Source organism: Pocillopora damicornis, chromosome 10, assembly GCF_964200805.1.
Source record: "Pocillopora damicornis chromosome 10, jaPocDami1.2, whole genome shotgun sequence".
Classification (NCBI taxonomy): domain Eukaryota; kingdom Metazoa; phylum Cnidaria; class Anthozoa; order Scleractinia; family Pocilloporidae; genus Pocillopora; species Pocillopora damicornis.
The window spans coordinates 14375706-14391194 of record NC_142679.1 but is presented as its reverse complement, the minus strand read 5'-3'; the positions used below and the strand labels follow the sequence as shown (position 1 = coordinate 14391194).

Sequence of the window (15489 nt, the reverse complement as noted above, 5' to 3'; positions counted from 1 at the left end):
ACATGGCGCTTGTAGTTGTCAGGGAAACGGCTACGGCTCATTTCATATTTTTTTATTGCCTGACCTAGTCCAATTTTCACACACCTTCCCTTTATGCTTACTCAAAGTTATGTCAAGATGAAATATTTTAGCTGAAGGTGCAAGCAAAAACGAACAGACGCAATGATCAGTTTTGAGAGCCAGATCCGAAAAGTTATAATTAGTCTTTAAGTGATCTTAAATTAATTCCATGACAGAGCTTACATATAACTGTTTTTTTAAATTGAATGACCTTGTAAAAGAGCAACAAATCTATGCAATCTGTAGGCTGATAATTTACATATGTCAGTTCCAATTTTCTTAGTAGGTGCCTTGCTCGTCATTGTTCTTTTACATTAAACTCGTTCATACTCTAGCGCGTCCGCTAATCTATTCAATGCGCAACCTCACAGAGAAAACAATACTTCGGTTAATACCAACGTTGTTTAAATGACTGGACCGTTAATTACCGGACAGTAAAAGAAAACTTGATTTTAAAGGAACATTGATTGATTTTTGGGTTTCATTAAAACCGTATTAGACTAATTAGGAAGATGTGTTGTTTTCTTTGCTAGTTCCACTTGGATGAGCGCATAACACCAAGCCAAACATAAGTGTAGGCCGGAATAATGACGGTATGAATAATTGCCATTGTGGCGGTTCGATTTGTTTTCAGAAGGAAGGTGGCGTATCGTGATTTTGTTTATTCTCGCCAGGAACTGAAATTTTTGTTCGATGTTGTGCCAAGGTCTGTTGACAAGGAAATATCACAATACACTGACAAAAGCACTTCACGGCTATCAGTCAAAAACATGAAGCATTGACGTATGGTGGGCTGCATTTAAATGTGTACTCTTGGTGTAGTTATGCAGCACGAGCGTAGTATCAAAGACAACACGGTAAACGTTTCAACAAAAGTAGAGAAAATACTCGATCAAGGCGAAAAAGGACCGGAGACAGTTTTTACTAGGACCAAACGCGGCCGAGTGCGTTTATTAAGAAGATGCACATCACAGAAACATTTGTTGGATGAAAATCAAAAGGATGGCGGCGAGGGGCGAAACAGACAAGACTCAATTATTTCGTCCACAAGTAGCGGTTTGTTGTTTGTGAGGCCGCTCTCTAGCTCTACCAAAAAGCAGGGCGCACCCGCGCTGTTTCCCCGCCCCAAATCAAGTCTCATGGAGGCGTCAGGAACTTCAAAAACCAGGAAAGCAAGTGACTCTAACTCTGATCGATTAACGAGAAGAAGAAGCTCAAGCTCGTCGTCGTCAAAAACCTCAGTGCCGTCTGTGGTGAGGAGATCGAGCTATTTTAGCTCACAGAGCCTTCGACGAACAATTGCAACTGACCATGGAGAAGCGAAGCAAATGAAAAAGAAAGGGTCCAGAGAAGATTTCGGCCGGTTTTTTAAGGGAATGGTCACAGTAATAAACGAGGAGGAGATGGAGGAGAAACGACAACTGGTTAGTTTTAGTATCTCCTTAATTTAATCACTTGATTAATAGTTCTGGTTTTTGATAACAAGCTTTATTATGCGTTGCCACAGAATTAATGCGTGACCCCGTCCTAAATAAATCTTCCCATTCTTCTTTTGGATTGAGCGCATAAGGAGATGCCGAGTGTCTCTAAAACTGTTTTCAAGGTCATTTTGAAAAAACATTTTTTATAGGATACGAAATATTGAGAAATTAGGCAAGCTAAACATTTGGAATAAATTGGTTTTAGCAACTGAGCTGATGATAAAAATTGACTACCGTTAAGAGTTTCTTAAGCTAACGACGTTTCGAGCGATAACCTTTCGTTAGAGCAACGAAGTGGCCAATGTACATTATCAAATCAGTTGTTAAGATCGAATTATCTTGTAAATGGCCCTTGCCGACTCAGCACGACAGTTTCTTTGGAAACTTACCCACTTTCTTCATATATTTTACATGCAGAAGTTTTCTTACACCTATAGCAGTGCCTTAAATTTCACTGCCTCTGATTCCCTAAGTGTTTCCATTACATTTTGCCTTCACTACACAACCGAACACACTCAAAGGTTGAGGCATGGGCGCGTTGGTCAGCCAGGCCCAAGATAGATTTTAATTGTGACAATGAATTTACAACAAAGTGGATAAGAGATACATCAAGTAACGTCCTACATGCGCCAAAGCCGGAGACGTAAACCCCAAAAACCTCTTGTTAGGAAAATAGGGACCGTGTACCCCCGACCAACTGCAGTGGCGCCACCTTTGGGGTTTTAAGGTTGATCTATAAACAATGAAGAGAATGAAGAAAACAAATCATATCAGGCTAATTACACAATAAAAATAAACCTTATGGGAAAGTGCTAGTGGCAAGGCTGACCGTAGAATGCCACAAGTTTCTCAACGATCTCTTCTTACAAACATACTACCCATGAGCCTCCGCGTACTACGCTCGCACCCAGTTCTCTGTTCCGTGTCGGCAAAATATTAATTTATGTCAATACCGATTATCACAAATTACATATTTTGCCTTCACTACACAACCGAACACACTCAAAGGTTGAGGCATGGGCGCGTTGGTCAGCCAGGCCCAAGATAGAAAGCTAAAGGTAGGGCTTGAGCTCAGAGAAACAGAGCCTTGGAAACTTCTAGCCTACTGGAAAGAGAATCCTTAACATAAATGTTCCTTGCTGTGACTGAGGCCCAGCGACCATGGCGCTGAAGATTCCTCTCCGAAATGCCAGAGCTGGCAGCTAAAGTAGCTCCACCTGACCTAGCTGAATTAGTGCTATACTTAGAGATATATGGTACAATATTCGCGAAAGACTTCTTAAAAGGACTGCCTATAGGTAGAATAACAAATCGGCTTGTTTACAGAGATAAGGCGCTTGTGATTGCCCGAAGCTGAAATGGCCCTAAAAAGATACTCGTCTGAATTTTCAGGAATCTGGGCCTTATGCATATACAGCTTAAGTAAAGAACAGGCACACGTGATAGATGAGGACTCAGCAATAACGACCGACCTGCCCTCCCTCAGTTGGTCCGTCTTGCTTTTCTCTATGCTGATTGTAATGTAACCCTCGTTAAACTGAACATCTCTGCTACGCATAACGCATAACTCGGAACTTCTAAGAAAACCGGAAAATGCGAGAATGAACATAACTAAATTTCGTAATTGTAAAAGGTCTTCTAGATTAGTCTCTGCAGCAAGGACCTTGAGGTGGTGGGCGTCCAGGGGCTCCTTTCTATTGAATATTGGCTGACTGGCAAGGCGAACAGCTCCTTCCTTTACGGCAATAACAGTAGGGTGTAATGTTGGAGTGTCTACGCCTGCAAGAAGATGTACCCACTTGAACGCGTAAAAGGCGCAGTTGATGGAAGCGACGGACTTGGACGACCCGAAGAGGTGTTGCAAGTAGAGGGCACAATCGATTGGACTGACTGGAAACTCCGAGGTACCCAAGACATCACTAGCAAAGGGTCTCCACTTGTTAAAACGCCCTCAAGTAATTTGCGAATGTCCCAGATGCTCTGGAAGCAAGCACGGTAGATTTGAGATTCTCCATTAGCTGATCCACTCTCGGGGAATTTTGGGCCTCTGAAGACCAGAAAACGGAAGTGAAGATATCTAAGGATAAAAAAAAAAGAAAAAAGGGACAAAAATCAATGAGACAGGCAGCAATGCACACAATGCTGAATTACATTCGACTCACTGTCATCACTCAGGAAGACCACTTTGCCGATCAGGCAATACACTTCTGCGTAAAACGATACAAGAGAAAAAACCATGCTATTCTAGTGGACGTAGCCCTCTAGGGCGTTTGCACAATGCCAACAGAAAATACCCCTCTAGGGTACAAAATGAAAATACATATGACAAATCGCCCCTCTAGGGCCTCTCCTGGATGCCTCTCTAAGGCCTAACACGTTTAACTTAGAAAATGATTATCAACAAATAATAAGTACTTCGCGCAAATATAATAAGCCTTATCGGTACATAGTGGAGACAGCAGCCAACTCTAGCCCGAATGGAATCAAGCACAAGGAACTAGAAAACTTTTACGAGTTAACTCGGAATCTAATCAGGGAATGATGCTAAAGACAAGACGTAGAGCTAACGAAACGAAAGCCAATGGCTTGCTACCAAAAATAGAGTTCTTAGCTTTTCCTCTAATGAACAACTTAGGAGCGTTAGGCAGGATAACCCAGTCATGGATAAATGTACTCCAATGGAAACCATCCGAACACAGGATGGGCCAGAAGTGGGCTGACTTCCAAAGGGGAACGATCAGAGTTCCTTGAGCACAGCACAGCTCCATATGCTTAATAACTTTACACGTTAAATACACAGGGGGACACAGCCAGTTATTATGATGAGACCAATCCTGAGAAAACGCATTAACGCCACTCGAACCAGGCTGGTAAAACCTTGAATCAAAGCATTGGACTTTGGCATTGTAGGAACAAGCGAACCTATCGCAGCTATGTGGACCCCATAAGTCGTCAAGAACACTGAAGACCGTATCGTTGATCGTGTAGTCGTCATAATCAATGAAATTGCTTATATCGTCCGCCGCACTATTTAGGTCTCTTGGGATGCATTGCATATCGATGTTAATAGCACTAAGCAAACAACTACGATGGATATCCATTGCAAGCTCTTGTAATGCTGGAGTCTTAGACCCTGAATTAACGATCCGGACAACGTTCTGATTATCCGTAAACCACGTGACTGTTTGGGCTCTCAATGACTCCACGAAGGCTTTCACTGATAAAGACACGGCTAACAACTCTCTGAATGTAGAACTTTGAGCTTTCTCAAAATCTGCCCAGTTTTGATGGAACGTCTTCCCCTCGAACTCGATGAAACTGCCGCAAGCTGAGCCAGAAGCATCGGAATAGACGATCTTCGAAGGCTTGTGCCTGAAAGGCCAAATAGGTATGCCGTTAAGACTTGCCGCATTAGACTTCCAGAAAACCAGCTCAGCCAGAGCTTCAGACGAAAGACGAGCGTAAGAGTTCCAGGTTTGCGTGGTATTGATGACTGCGAACAAATTTCTAGACATAAGCCTAGAGACATTACCAACGCAGGGGCCAAGAGATATTATTTTTCCGCAAACAGAGGCAAGCTTCCGAACTGGATCACAAGACGAGGGAATGGCCAAAAGAGTCGCTAAATCTTCTTGTAAACTGGTAATTCGCTTAGCAGTGGCAGAAACTTCAGAAGTGGAAGTATTGAGAACGGCTCCGAGCCAAGTAATAACCTGAGTGGGCTCCCAAACGCATTTGGTTTCAATAGACAAATCCTCACACCTGAATCGGCATTTGTAAAGGAACTGATTAACGTGGCGAAGGTCTAAAATTAGACGCTTTTCGCCTGATTTTTGAACAGATACGGACAAAGGATTGATGATAACAGGAGCTTCAAACACTTCAGTGACGCAACCGTTGATAAAGAGATCGTTAATGGCACTTTCGACAAAAGGTGCCTGCTCCAAAGCCGAACTGTTATTTTTAGCTGTGAAGGGCGGAGGAATTTGGAGAAGCGGTAATTTATAGCCATAATCAATAACATCCAGGATAAATTGAGGGGCGTGAATGTCGTTCCAGAATGCGAGGATTCCACGTAGCCGTCCTTTAACGGACGAGTAATCATCGCCGGATTTAACCTCGAAAGAATTTCCATTGACACGAAGAAAAATTAATTCATCGCTATCCTCAAGAACAAGGCCTTGTTCCAAATCGACGTCCGAAGTGAGTCATTTGGGATTCTGACCGGTATTAGAAAGAACATCAAACCGCAAATTAGGGCAGAAAACCCTCCAATGCCCGGGTTTGCCACAAGCAAAGCACAAACCAGAAGACGAACTCTGGGACGAAAGCTGCGGGTTTACACACGAAAACAAATTGGGTAGCTGTGAGGCGGAAAACTGCGGAGTTGTTGAAGTCGATGTAACATTACTTCATTGCCGGGTCGAGCGAGATGTGAAACGCTTCGTGGACCTAGCTGCTCTGGACTCGGCCCTGTATATCTTTTTCTCATCTTCTTCGTCGTCTGCGAGATCATGGTGCTTGTATTCGAGGACCGTCTTCCACCCGAACTGTGATTTATCAGCCAGTAAAATTAATTTTTGACGCTCTTGAAGCAGCTCCATACCTTTATCCAAGGCTTGTTTGATCTTCTCGACGTCGTTCCTTTCGAAGGCAATCTGGGCGTCTTCAACAGCATCTTTAATAGCTTTGTTAGATTTGTACTGCTCCTCGTTGCTCTTTTTGTTGAAGTGAGGAACGGAATCGCGTTTCAACCTTTTAATCTCTGACATCTGACGCCTGCTTCGTCCATAACTAGGCAAGGAAAAGTGATGAAGACAAGAAACAAACCTTATGGGAAAGTGCTAGTGGCAAGGCTGACCGTAGAATGCCACAAGTTTCTCAACGATCTCTTCTTACAAACATACTACCCATGAGCCTCCGCGTACTACGCTCGCACCCAGTTCTCTGTTCCGTGTCGGCAAAATATTAATTTATGTCAATACCGATTATCACAAATTACATTTTTTGACAGCTTTCCAATACCTTTATGGTTAGATGAGCATCTTAGTTGACATTTGTTTCAGCACAAATAAGCCTATGTCGGAGTTTTTATTGACATTTGATTCAACAAACGGAGGCACCAGTTAATAGGCTACACTGGCCTTTAATTACTTTTTAATTGCCTGCGAAGTTTGTGTAACCAACAAAAGACAAAACATAGTGAGTAAACAGAAACCTGAAATACGACAGAAAATGTTCCAAAAGCGTACAAGAGTAAATCATTTTGTACTTGGAGAGATTTGATTTTAAGGAATCTCTGCATCGCATGGCAAATTCCATTGCTCGTTCTGCGTGGTAGTTAATGCATTTTGTGATTATCACAGCAAATGCATTTTCTATCATTTCATCTTAACAAAGAACAAGAAAACGCGCGGTCGCTATTTTCAAAATTATTTTTTTCAGTACAAAATAACAATCAATCACAGACGCTTTGTTGGTCACTGGAGTGCTACTTCGTTCCTGTTCTGGAATGAAATCCTACTAGGCAGGATACCAGGCTTCTGATGTGCAAATGCGATGTTTGACTTTTTGTTACAAGCAGGATGTGTATCAGAGTCGTTGCTGTTTGATAGAGTGTGGTAAATCCACCAAAACAGAGAAATCACAATCGCCAATCAGAATAATGGAAAATATAACGAGAAGCCAATTAAGGCTGAAACCAAAAGCAAGCGCTGGCAAACGGCTTTAAGCGCGGGAAAGCGCGAATGACCTAGTCGAGTTCGATTCGTTGAGAAAATGAAGCGAGTTTTCTCGAGCAATTGCCGATTAAAATAAAGTAAAACCGAAGCAATCCTGAAATACTTTCGGCACTCAATATAGAGTTACCCTATTGTAGACTGGATTTCGTATGACCGTCTCCAAGTAGTCACGTGAAAGGCAAATTTATACAAAATAACTACATCGAGAAATCAGAGCAAATACTAGCAAACTGCCTTGCACTCAAGGCAAGGAAAAAGCAACCGTGAATTAATTGGTTTTAGTTTTGCATCTAACTTGCGATCAGTCCCTCCTTTTCGCCGGGGTCCATCTCGCAAGTAAAAAAAAAAGTAAAATAATGGGAAAATAGCAAGAGCCCAAGTAATGGGCTCCTGGAAAATAATTGATGTTAGCGCGCCACACTGAATTCTTTTGGTGCCCTTTCAGAATTCCGCGCTGCGCGCTAACGTCATTTCTTTACTCTCTGATCTTTTCTGACTCACGTGACGGACTTCCTCGAAAAAGAGGGAGTACTTGTAATCTGCCGAAAAAAGTGGTGAACGTTTCTAGACCAATCAGAGAGCTTAATATAGGTGAAATCAAAGTAATTATGAATTACTTTGGATTCTCAACATCAGTTTTATAAAGTGGTAGGTAAATCTTTTTTTTTCATCTTTTCAGGCTCTTTCAAGGTTTCGCCGTGCTGTATATCTGATTCGCATTTTCAGTTCCTTATGTCTTAGCATCAGACGATATGCTGACCAAGACAAATCTCGACAGTATGATTTTTACTACATTAGAGACATTTTAATGGGAGACGATGACGGAGGAACTACAGTGAAGGAAGCCCCCATAACTTTCAACAAAAACCTTTTCTCTAGGGATAACACGGTAAAACAATCCTTGTATGGCAAAATTGTCCCCCTTGTTACAATTATGTTGTATGAAAAGCTTGCGGTTAATAGTCATCGTGGTGATTACACACTTCTATAATGAGGTATATTTGTGTGTCTCACCATGTAGTCGTTTCCGATGTAGATCGCAATGTTTCGATTGCATACTACATGCCAACAACTTAGGTAGTCTGCGAGCAGGCCGTTTTTTTAACTGAAGCACCTCGGCACGAGTGTTTCTTCGCCCGCGGGAAGGATTAGGCCTCGAGCAACGCAAGCCATTAAGAGATCTGTAAGGGGCTTAGGGACTTCTCCCCGACTTGTCTCAAATCTTCCCGCGGGTGGAGAAACGCACACCCTGCAGCGCTAATACTAAGGCCTTTCTCGCAGGCTGTCTTCAAGCAATAAGGGTTGCAATCCTTTTGGGCAATCTAAATCCCGATTTTCCGATCCAAAATTCAATTTTCCGTTCCATTGAGGACCAAACCAATCTAAGATTGCAGTCTGAGCGATCTACCTCCGAACTTCGATCATTCGGATTGGTATCTCAATCTGGTTTCAGATGTTTGTTCCTTTTAGCTGAACCAGCCTGGATCTTGATCGTGCTAAAAAATTAAAAGGACATGGCCGACACCAGAGATAAACATGACGGGTCAATACGTGAATTTTCAAGTCATTCTAGGTTCTTGACAACTGCTTCGTTCCTCCAGAAATCTTTGTGGTTGTGGAAGTTGAACTTGGGTGTTGAGAATAGGTCAAAAAAGTTGGAAATTCGCACCCTAAAGTCCGTAAAACGGCGCGGCATCTATATTTTCAGTTACGCAACGCAAGCATCCGTCCGAACTTCAACATTTCTGTACGTTTTGTTATGCTTCTCAAACATCATAAAAATGGGCAAGTCATCTACTTTCAAGATGGTTTCCCTTTTTTTCTGTATTTCCTTATAAACTCTTCTCGTAAGGAGTGAAAGGCTAAAGTCGACTGGGTACGCATCACCTCTAGTAATCAGTAACGATAATTAGTGCCAGACCCTCGGCAAACCTCTGCCCTTCCGCCTCAAATATTAGGGACCTTTAGCAGTTATGACGGCAACGCCAATGAAGACGTCGATTTAAAAATATATACATATTTTTAGTTGGAATTTCGCGAATGACGGGATGTGCTTACCATCTGCTATGGCGCCGCAAGTTAACCTCTCAGCATAAGGTATGAGAGCGGCGTTGAGTTCCAAATGGAAACTTAAATAATCTGCTGTCGGGATTTCCCTTCTGGTACCACGCAAATTCTGATGATTTCACGTTGTTATTTTGCAGAGGACAGCTAAGAAATGTACCCAGTTTTAAAACGCACGTGCTGAGCTATTGTTCTGCTCATTAGATCTTTTGTTTTGCCACGTTCTCGTTGCCGTCGTCGTCGTGGTTTGCTAAAGTGCCTATTCCCGCGGCCGGAGAAACGGGCTTCCTGCGGCGTTATTAATATGGACGTGCTCGCAGAATATCTTCCGGCGAAAAGTTCGACTGGGTACGCGTCATTTTATGAACCACCTGCAGAAGACTCACAATTTGCAGTCGAAACAATGCAATCCACATCAGAAACGATTACAACAGGAGGCAAACGATTATATCAATTACAACGATCAAAATCTTTGATCATCTTGAAATCTTCCTCAACCAAATTTACAATTTACCTTCTCTCCTAATCTTCCTGCCCTAATGACACTTTCATTGGTGCTGATCCTCGTACTAATCAGGACATGAGCATGAACCAATTCACTCTCGAGTTCTCTGCAGCTCATGTAGTTGATGGAGCGTACGATTAGCAGCCTGTGATTCGTTCGATATCAGCTTGAGGGGTTACGTGGCTAGGTAGAAAATTTTTTCCCAAACATTTATTATCTTAATATTTTTCTGCAGCTTCATTTTCCATTATGGGCTCGTTTGATTTGTGCGAAGAAGCCAGAACATAGAAGCGAGGCTGAAATGAACAAGCTTGTAACACTGCTGCGTGGCATGAAGAGCTTTGGAAAGTTTTCCCGTGAATCACAGCGAAACTTGTGTCAAACAATGACCTATGCCTGGTAAGATTTTTATTTTAGTGCGTTGGAGCGCTTTTCGCTTCTCGTGAAATGAAAATGGCGTAATAACACATGACGACCACTTAGAACAAAACAAAATATCTCTGGGTGTCAATGAAATTAATCAAATTGAGAACTGACGGCCTTATGCGCAGGAAAACGCGAATGACCAAATCGCGTTTGGTTAAGTTGTATATCAGATAGATCTGGAGGGTAGCGCTAGATTTCGTCACACTATGAGCAGAGCAGAGCAGAGCAGAGTAGAACAAAACCTGTGTAGTCACAAGTTAATTCTGACGCTGAGCTTGAAGTATATTTTCTATACCTTAGGCTCTCACATGAAATAATAGCCTGAAAACTCATCATTTTGCGCTTAGTTAGAGAGGTGACTATTTAGCATAGTTTAAGAACACGTTTCAGTTCTACCTTAATAAAGACAGAATTTCTTGTAATTCTCTTCAATTACTATTTTGATAAATCCAACTTACCTGGTATGTATCTGTTCATAGCTATGATCGCAGAAGGCTTATCGTTCGACAAGGACACCCGGGATATTGTTTCTACTTCATAGTCTCGGGCTCAGTCTCCGTCACCATAACTCGGTTGGACTATAAGACGGGGGTCTACGTAACAAACACCGTGGATGTACTAGAGAAGAACGAAGCCTTTGGGGTAAAGTTCCTTATGTAGCTGTTATAGAATGTTCTCTTCCTGAATCCCACATTGATCAGTAGTGTTTATAGGTTTATAGCTGTCTAAAAAAAGGAAGGTTTCACTAATTCCGCGAGATTACTTTCCTGTACAATAAGAGAAAATCAAACTAAGAGAAAGACCCAATTGATTAATTCTAAACTCAAGGGATCTGATTTCCTGAGGAATGTTACGTGTACCTCGAGTGTTGCTTGAATATATTATAAAACGTGATCAATGTTCCATTTAATCACACGAAGCTTTCGTCATTTTTTATCCTATCGGCAGGAAGAACGCTTGTCTCTTTTAGAACATTAATAACCCACCTCACCATCGACGTCTCTGTAGGTTAGACTTAAAGCAGTGGAGAGCGAAAACCGAAGATCTGGTGTTTGACCCCTTTAGGTTGACCAAGATTTTTCTCTTTTTCCTTTACTTACAAATCGAAGAGCACTGATGTCTTTCCTTTAAAGGTTCCTTATCTCAAAATGTCCCCAGGATCTCCTAATTGATTTAGATGTAACTCGAAACGGGCCCCCTGAGGAACAGGGCCCATACAGTTGATGAGTCACTTTGCTGAATCTTTTCTCAAGTGCAAATGGTATATTGCCCCTCTGTCTCCGTCTGAGGCCAGGAAATCTCAAAGATGGATCTCATACAAAACAGGGTGCCGAGTATTTGACTACGATGTATCCCATCCACGATTTCGGGACGGCAAATAAAACAAGTCTTTAAATTTTTCTTTCTTCAGGAGATAGCGCTCATTTCAGAGGAAGCAAGGCGAACGGCAACAATCATATGTCGGGAAAGAGTCGAGGTACTTGTGGTAAACAGGGAGACCATCTTGGAATACTGTCCAGACGTGTTTCAAAGAGAATACGAAGAAAAACTGCAAGTTATGAGGTAACCTCAGCTTACTCTTTTCACCTTTCAAGATCCTTAGTTTTTAAATACCCTCAGTTGCGGAATCAACACTCCAACTGTATCGTCCTCGTAAAAGCTCTTAATCAACAATTATTGACTTCTTCCGTCCTTTTTTCCCTTATTTTCTCCTTGGTTCGAATCTGTTGTCACACTATGGGCCTTGTTCGATGTTGTATATCATTGCAAACTTTTGCTCTTTTGGGTGGAAACCTAACCTTAACCCTGTAACTCCTAAGATTTTATTAGTAATTGTTCTTACTGTCTGCCATACAGTTCTTGTGATGTTAGTTTGGAGAAGTTGGTTTTGGGTCAACCTATAATCCCCTTATTATCAGTTATCCCCAGCTATCCCCAGAGGGGTCTGAGGATAACGGAGGGATCAGAGGGATCTGCATACGTAACTGAAACATGCCGCGTCTATTTGGTCTTGACTGAGACCTCGATCAGCGGTTGGATGCAACATCAATACCAGTTTACCAGACCTAACATTACTAACTTGACAGGAATTACCTTAATTTCAAAGGGTGTTCGGTCTCAATCTGATGCTCGTTCGTTAAAGTATGTTGCCAAATACACGAAGACGATTCAGTTCTCTCTTGACGCCAGCCTTAACTAGGTCCAGCACATATTGAATTAAGTTGCGAGGAACAGACCGTAATAAGAAAATTATAGTACTGCACCAAACCCGACTGCAAATTCATTCCCAGGGTACCTCTTTTTAATACATCTCTCTCCTCCTCCAGGAAGAAGGAAAGAGAGAGATCCTCGAAATGAGGTTGAACCGAATGATATTTCAAAGAAGACTATCCCCCAATCTTTTCCTTTCTTCTCTAATTGACATTTGATGTGTCTTTTATTTTCAGGAGTCATTCCTTGTTTGACGGCTGGGGAGAGGACCTTTTACGATCATTGAGTTTTCGATCACATATCAGAGAGGTAAACAAGAAAAGGAACACTCAATTTTGGTTGATCTTCCTTCCGCTTTTATCAGTAGAATGCGTAAATGTCAAAGAAAAGGTGCCATTCCTTTTCTAACTCTCCTTTGTTCGTTACAGTTCTCTTACGGGAAGCTGATCGACGAGGATTCGACAACTTCAGAATCGATTTACTTTATGATAAAGGTAAGCAGTCGATCTGAGGGAACTCAATGTTTACTTTTGCTCGAATGTTTATTTGTTGTATTTAAACCAGTCATCCTTACATTAAAGAGATACCATATGGCTTTGTCATGAAATTGAGAAATAGCAGTTCACCACTTTAACTCGGAAATCATGTTTTTAATAAGAAAGGCCAAACGATAAGGGAAAAGTTTGTTTTAAAATTAATTACTTGTTTGTACTCGAGTATTAGGTTTGTTTTTGTTTTGCGGGAGGCGCGGTGGCTTAGTAGCTAACTCTGGGTGGAGAGGTCTGGATTCGAGACTAGGCCAAAGGGAGTTTGGGACTGTGAAGTGAACTTGGGTAAGGCACTTCACTCTCACGGTTCCCTTCCCTCACCCCTCACCCCCCATCCCCTATTTCCGAGTACAGGTGAGTAGTAGAGAACTGTCAGGGGAACCTGACGGAACGCTGTCTATGAACCAGCACCCTCTTCAGAAAGAACAGGTAGATACCCGATCGCGAGACACGAATTCCTTTACGTTTCATTTCCTTTTTTTATCTGTTGCTTTGTTTTGGTAGGGAAAAATAGAGATGTTGCGTCGTGTCGACTTGCAAGCTGTTCTGAAATCTGACGTCACAATCGACTTATACAAGCATCGACCTCTTCCTCGTCCAATAGCATCACTTCCTCGCAAGAAGGGGTCCAATACGTGCTACATCAACGTGGGCTCATTACAACCAGGGGATTCGTGGGTAGGTACTTCATGTAAATGAATAAGCAAAGAGTTGGTTTTGGGGTCCCATCGTAAATGTATGACTGCGCGAAAAGAGTTGGATTTTAATGCTTTGGCATTAAAGGTGAGATAAAGATGGACGATTATCTTTAACACCAATTCAAGAAACTTCCCTAAAAAGAGGTGTCCTTACAATGACGTTAAGAGGCCAAAAAAGAGATATAAAGTTTGCGTATGTGTGGTTAGGATACAGCTATAATAGTGACTCCATATTGTCCTTTCGAGCTGTCAGAACCTAGCTGTCACACAACCACACTATCAAGTAACAAACAATTTTTTAAATCGTGTAACGTTTTTTTAAGCTTGACAGAAAAAAATAAATGTCAAATCAACAGAGCACCCGTAATGAAATAGACTTCGGTACGAACAATTCTTCTTACATCAACCTTTCCTGTACTTTCGTTTCCTTCACATAACATGAGAACGTTTTAAATTTGTTTAGTAATTCTCGTGCGTCGCTGGAAATTACATATGTTTCCCTGTAAAATTTTTACGCGGGAAATTACCTTGTGGTTAACCAAAATTGGACTGCTTGCGCATGCTCGACATTTGCCCTCCGTGTTGTGCATATCCGATGCTCATTAGCTGTGATTAGCAAGCCTATTCATCAGTTATTCTTCTGCTCCAGGATCTAACGACCATGGGAACTGCTGACCAAGAGGCTGGCCCGGGGAATATTCTAGTCAGTGCTGGAGTTCGAGTTTTAAAAGTTCCCAAGAGGAGAGTTATCGAGTTAAGTCCTAGAGGACACATGGAGACATTTGAAGAAAATTTTAACCCCAAACACAGGTTAGTAACAATAAACCCAGCAACAATTCTAATTCTAAACGCTGCAGTCAGGGTGATTCATTTATTTATATACATGGTTCCTCCACTGATGATGATATTTACTCCCATCTTGGCTGGAAAGAATGAAATAAAGGCTACCTTTAAAGATATCACGTTTCGAAAGAGAAAAAGCAATTTCTTTAAACAAAGAAGGGCCTTTCGGTTTCTCTTAAAATGTGACTACCCCGCGCGAGCGCATACAGCTAAAACTACGTCATCCAAAACTTAACCCAGACATCCTTGTATCATTGAGTTTTAGCGCACTTTTAGCCTTCAAAGCTGAGAGTCTTTTAAAGCTAAGGTATGGAAATTTTAGCTTCGTAGTCAAGTGTGCGAATGAAGTTTCATTGATAAATCCATAATTTTAGCCTGAGTATTTCGTTATTTTCCACGTAGATGCCTATCGGACGAGGAGCTTTATCGAGATTATCTGGCCGCCGAGGCTTGGTTAGACTACAGAAAGAAAGTTGTACGGAATGTTATGGACTCCAAAGCGGGGCGCTTTATTGCCCATGTTTCTGCCACAGAAAAGGGATCCTCAGGCTGGACGACGTGGCCTGGGAGCAAGCCTGGAACGTGATTTTACGAACAAAAATATTTAAACTGAATGAAAAGAGCTGCTTTAATGATCTAACGCGTACGAACGATACCCTCTGTCCCGACTTCTCTGGAAGAGTCTGGCCATAACAAAATCATGCCTCGCATATGCGAGCAGAGAAAGATATTGAGGGGTCAAGCTACAGCCGTCACTGTCACACAATGTCGGTGGGGGGAATTCACCGGTGTCTTCCGACGTTGCTTGACAAAGAGATGGAAATAAATTATTTCTTAAAGGCATTACATTGACATAGTTATTTTTATTTCACTAGTTTATCTTTTTCTTTGGTTGTTCAGTCTACCCCAATG

General features: G+C 41.9%; 1 protein-coding gene and 1 pseudogene across 1 annotated transcript; one reads left to right on the top strand and one right to left on the bottom strand.

Moving 5' to 3' along the window:
* Positions 1-646: 646 nt before the first annotated feature.
* Positions 647-15420, top strand: LOC113664796 (uncharacterized). Its single transcript, XM_027180421.2, has 10 exons — positions 647-1484; positions 7962-8171; positions 10087-10250; positions 10757-10919; positions 11689-11840; positions 12725-12797; positions 12917-12982; positions 13541-13714; positions 14384-14544; positions 14980-15420. Exons 1-10 carry the CDS (start codon positions 864-866, stop codon positions 15161-15163), a joined length of 1968 nt encoding a protein of 655 aa, XP_027036222.2. The 5' UTR covers positions 647-863; the 3' UTR covers positions 15164-15420.
* LOC149039044 (uncharacterized) lies at positions 5750-6313 on the bottom strand (annotated as a pseudogene).
* Positions 15421-15489: the final 69 nt, after the last annotated feature.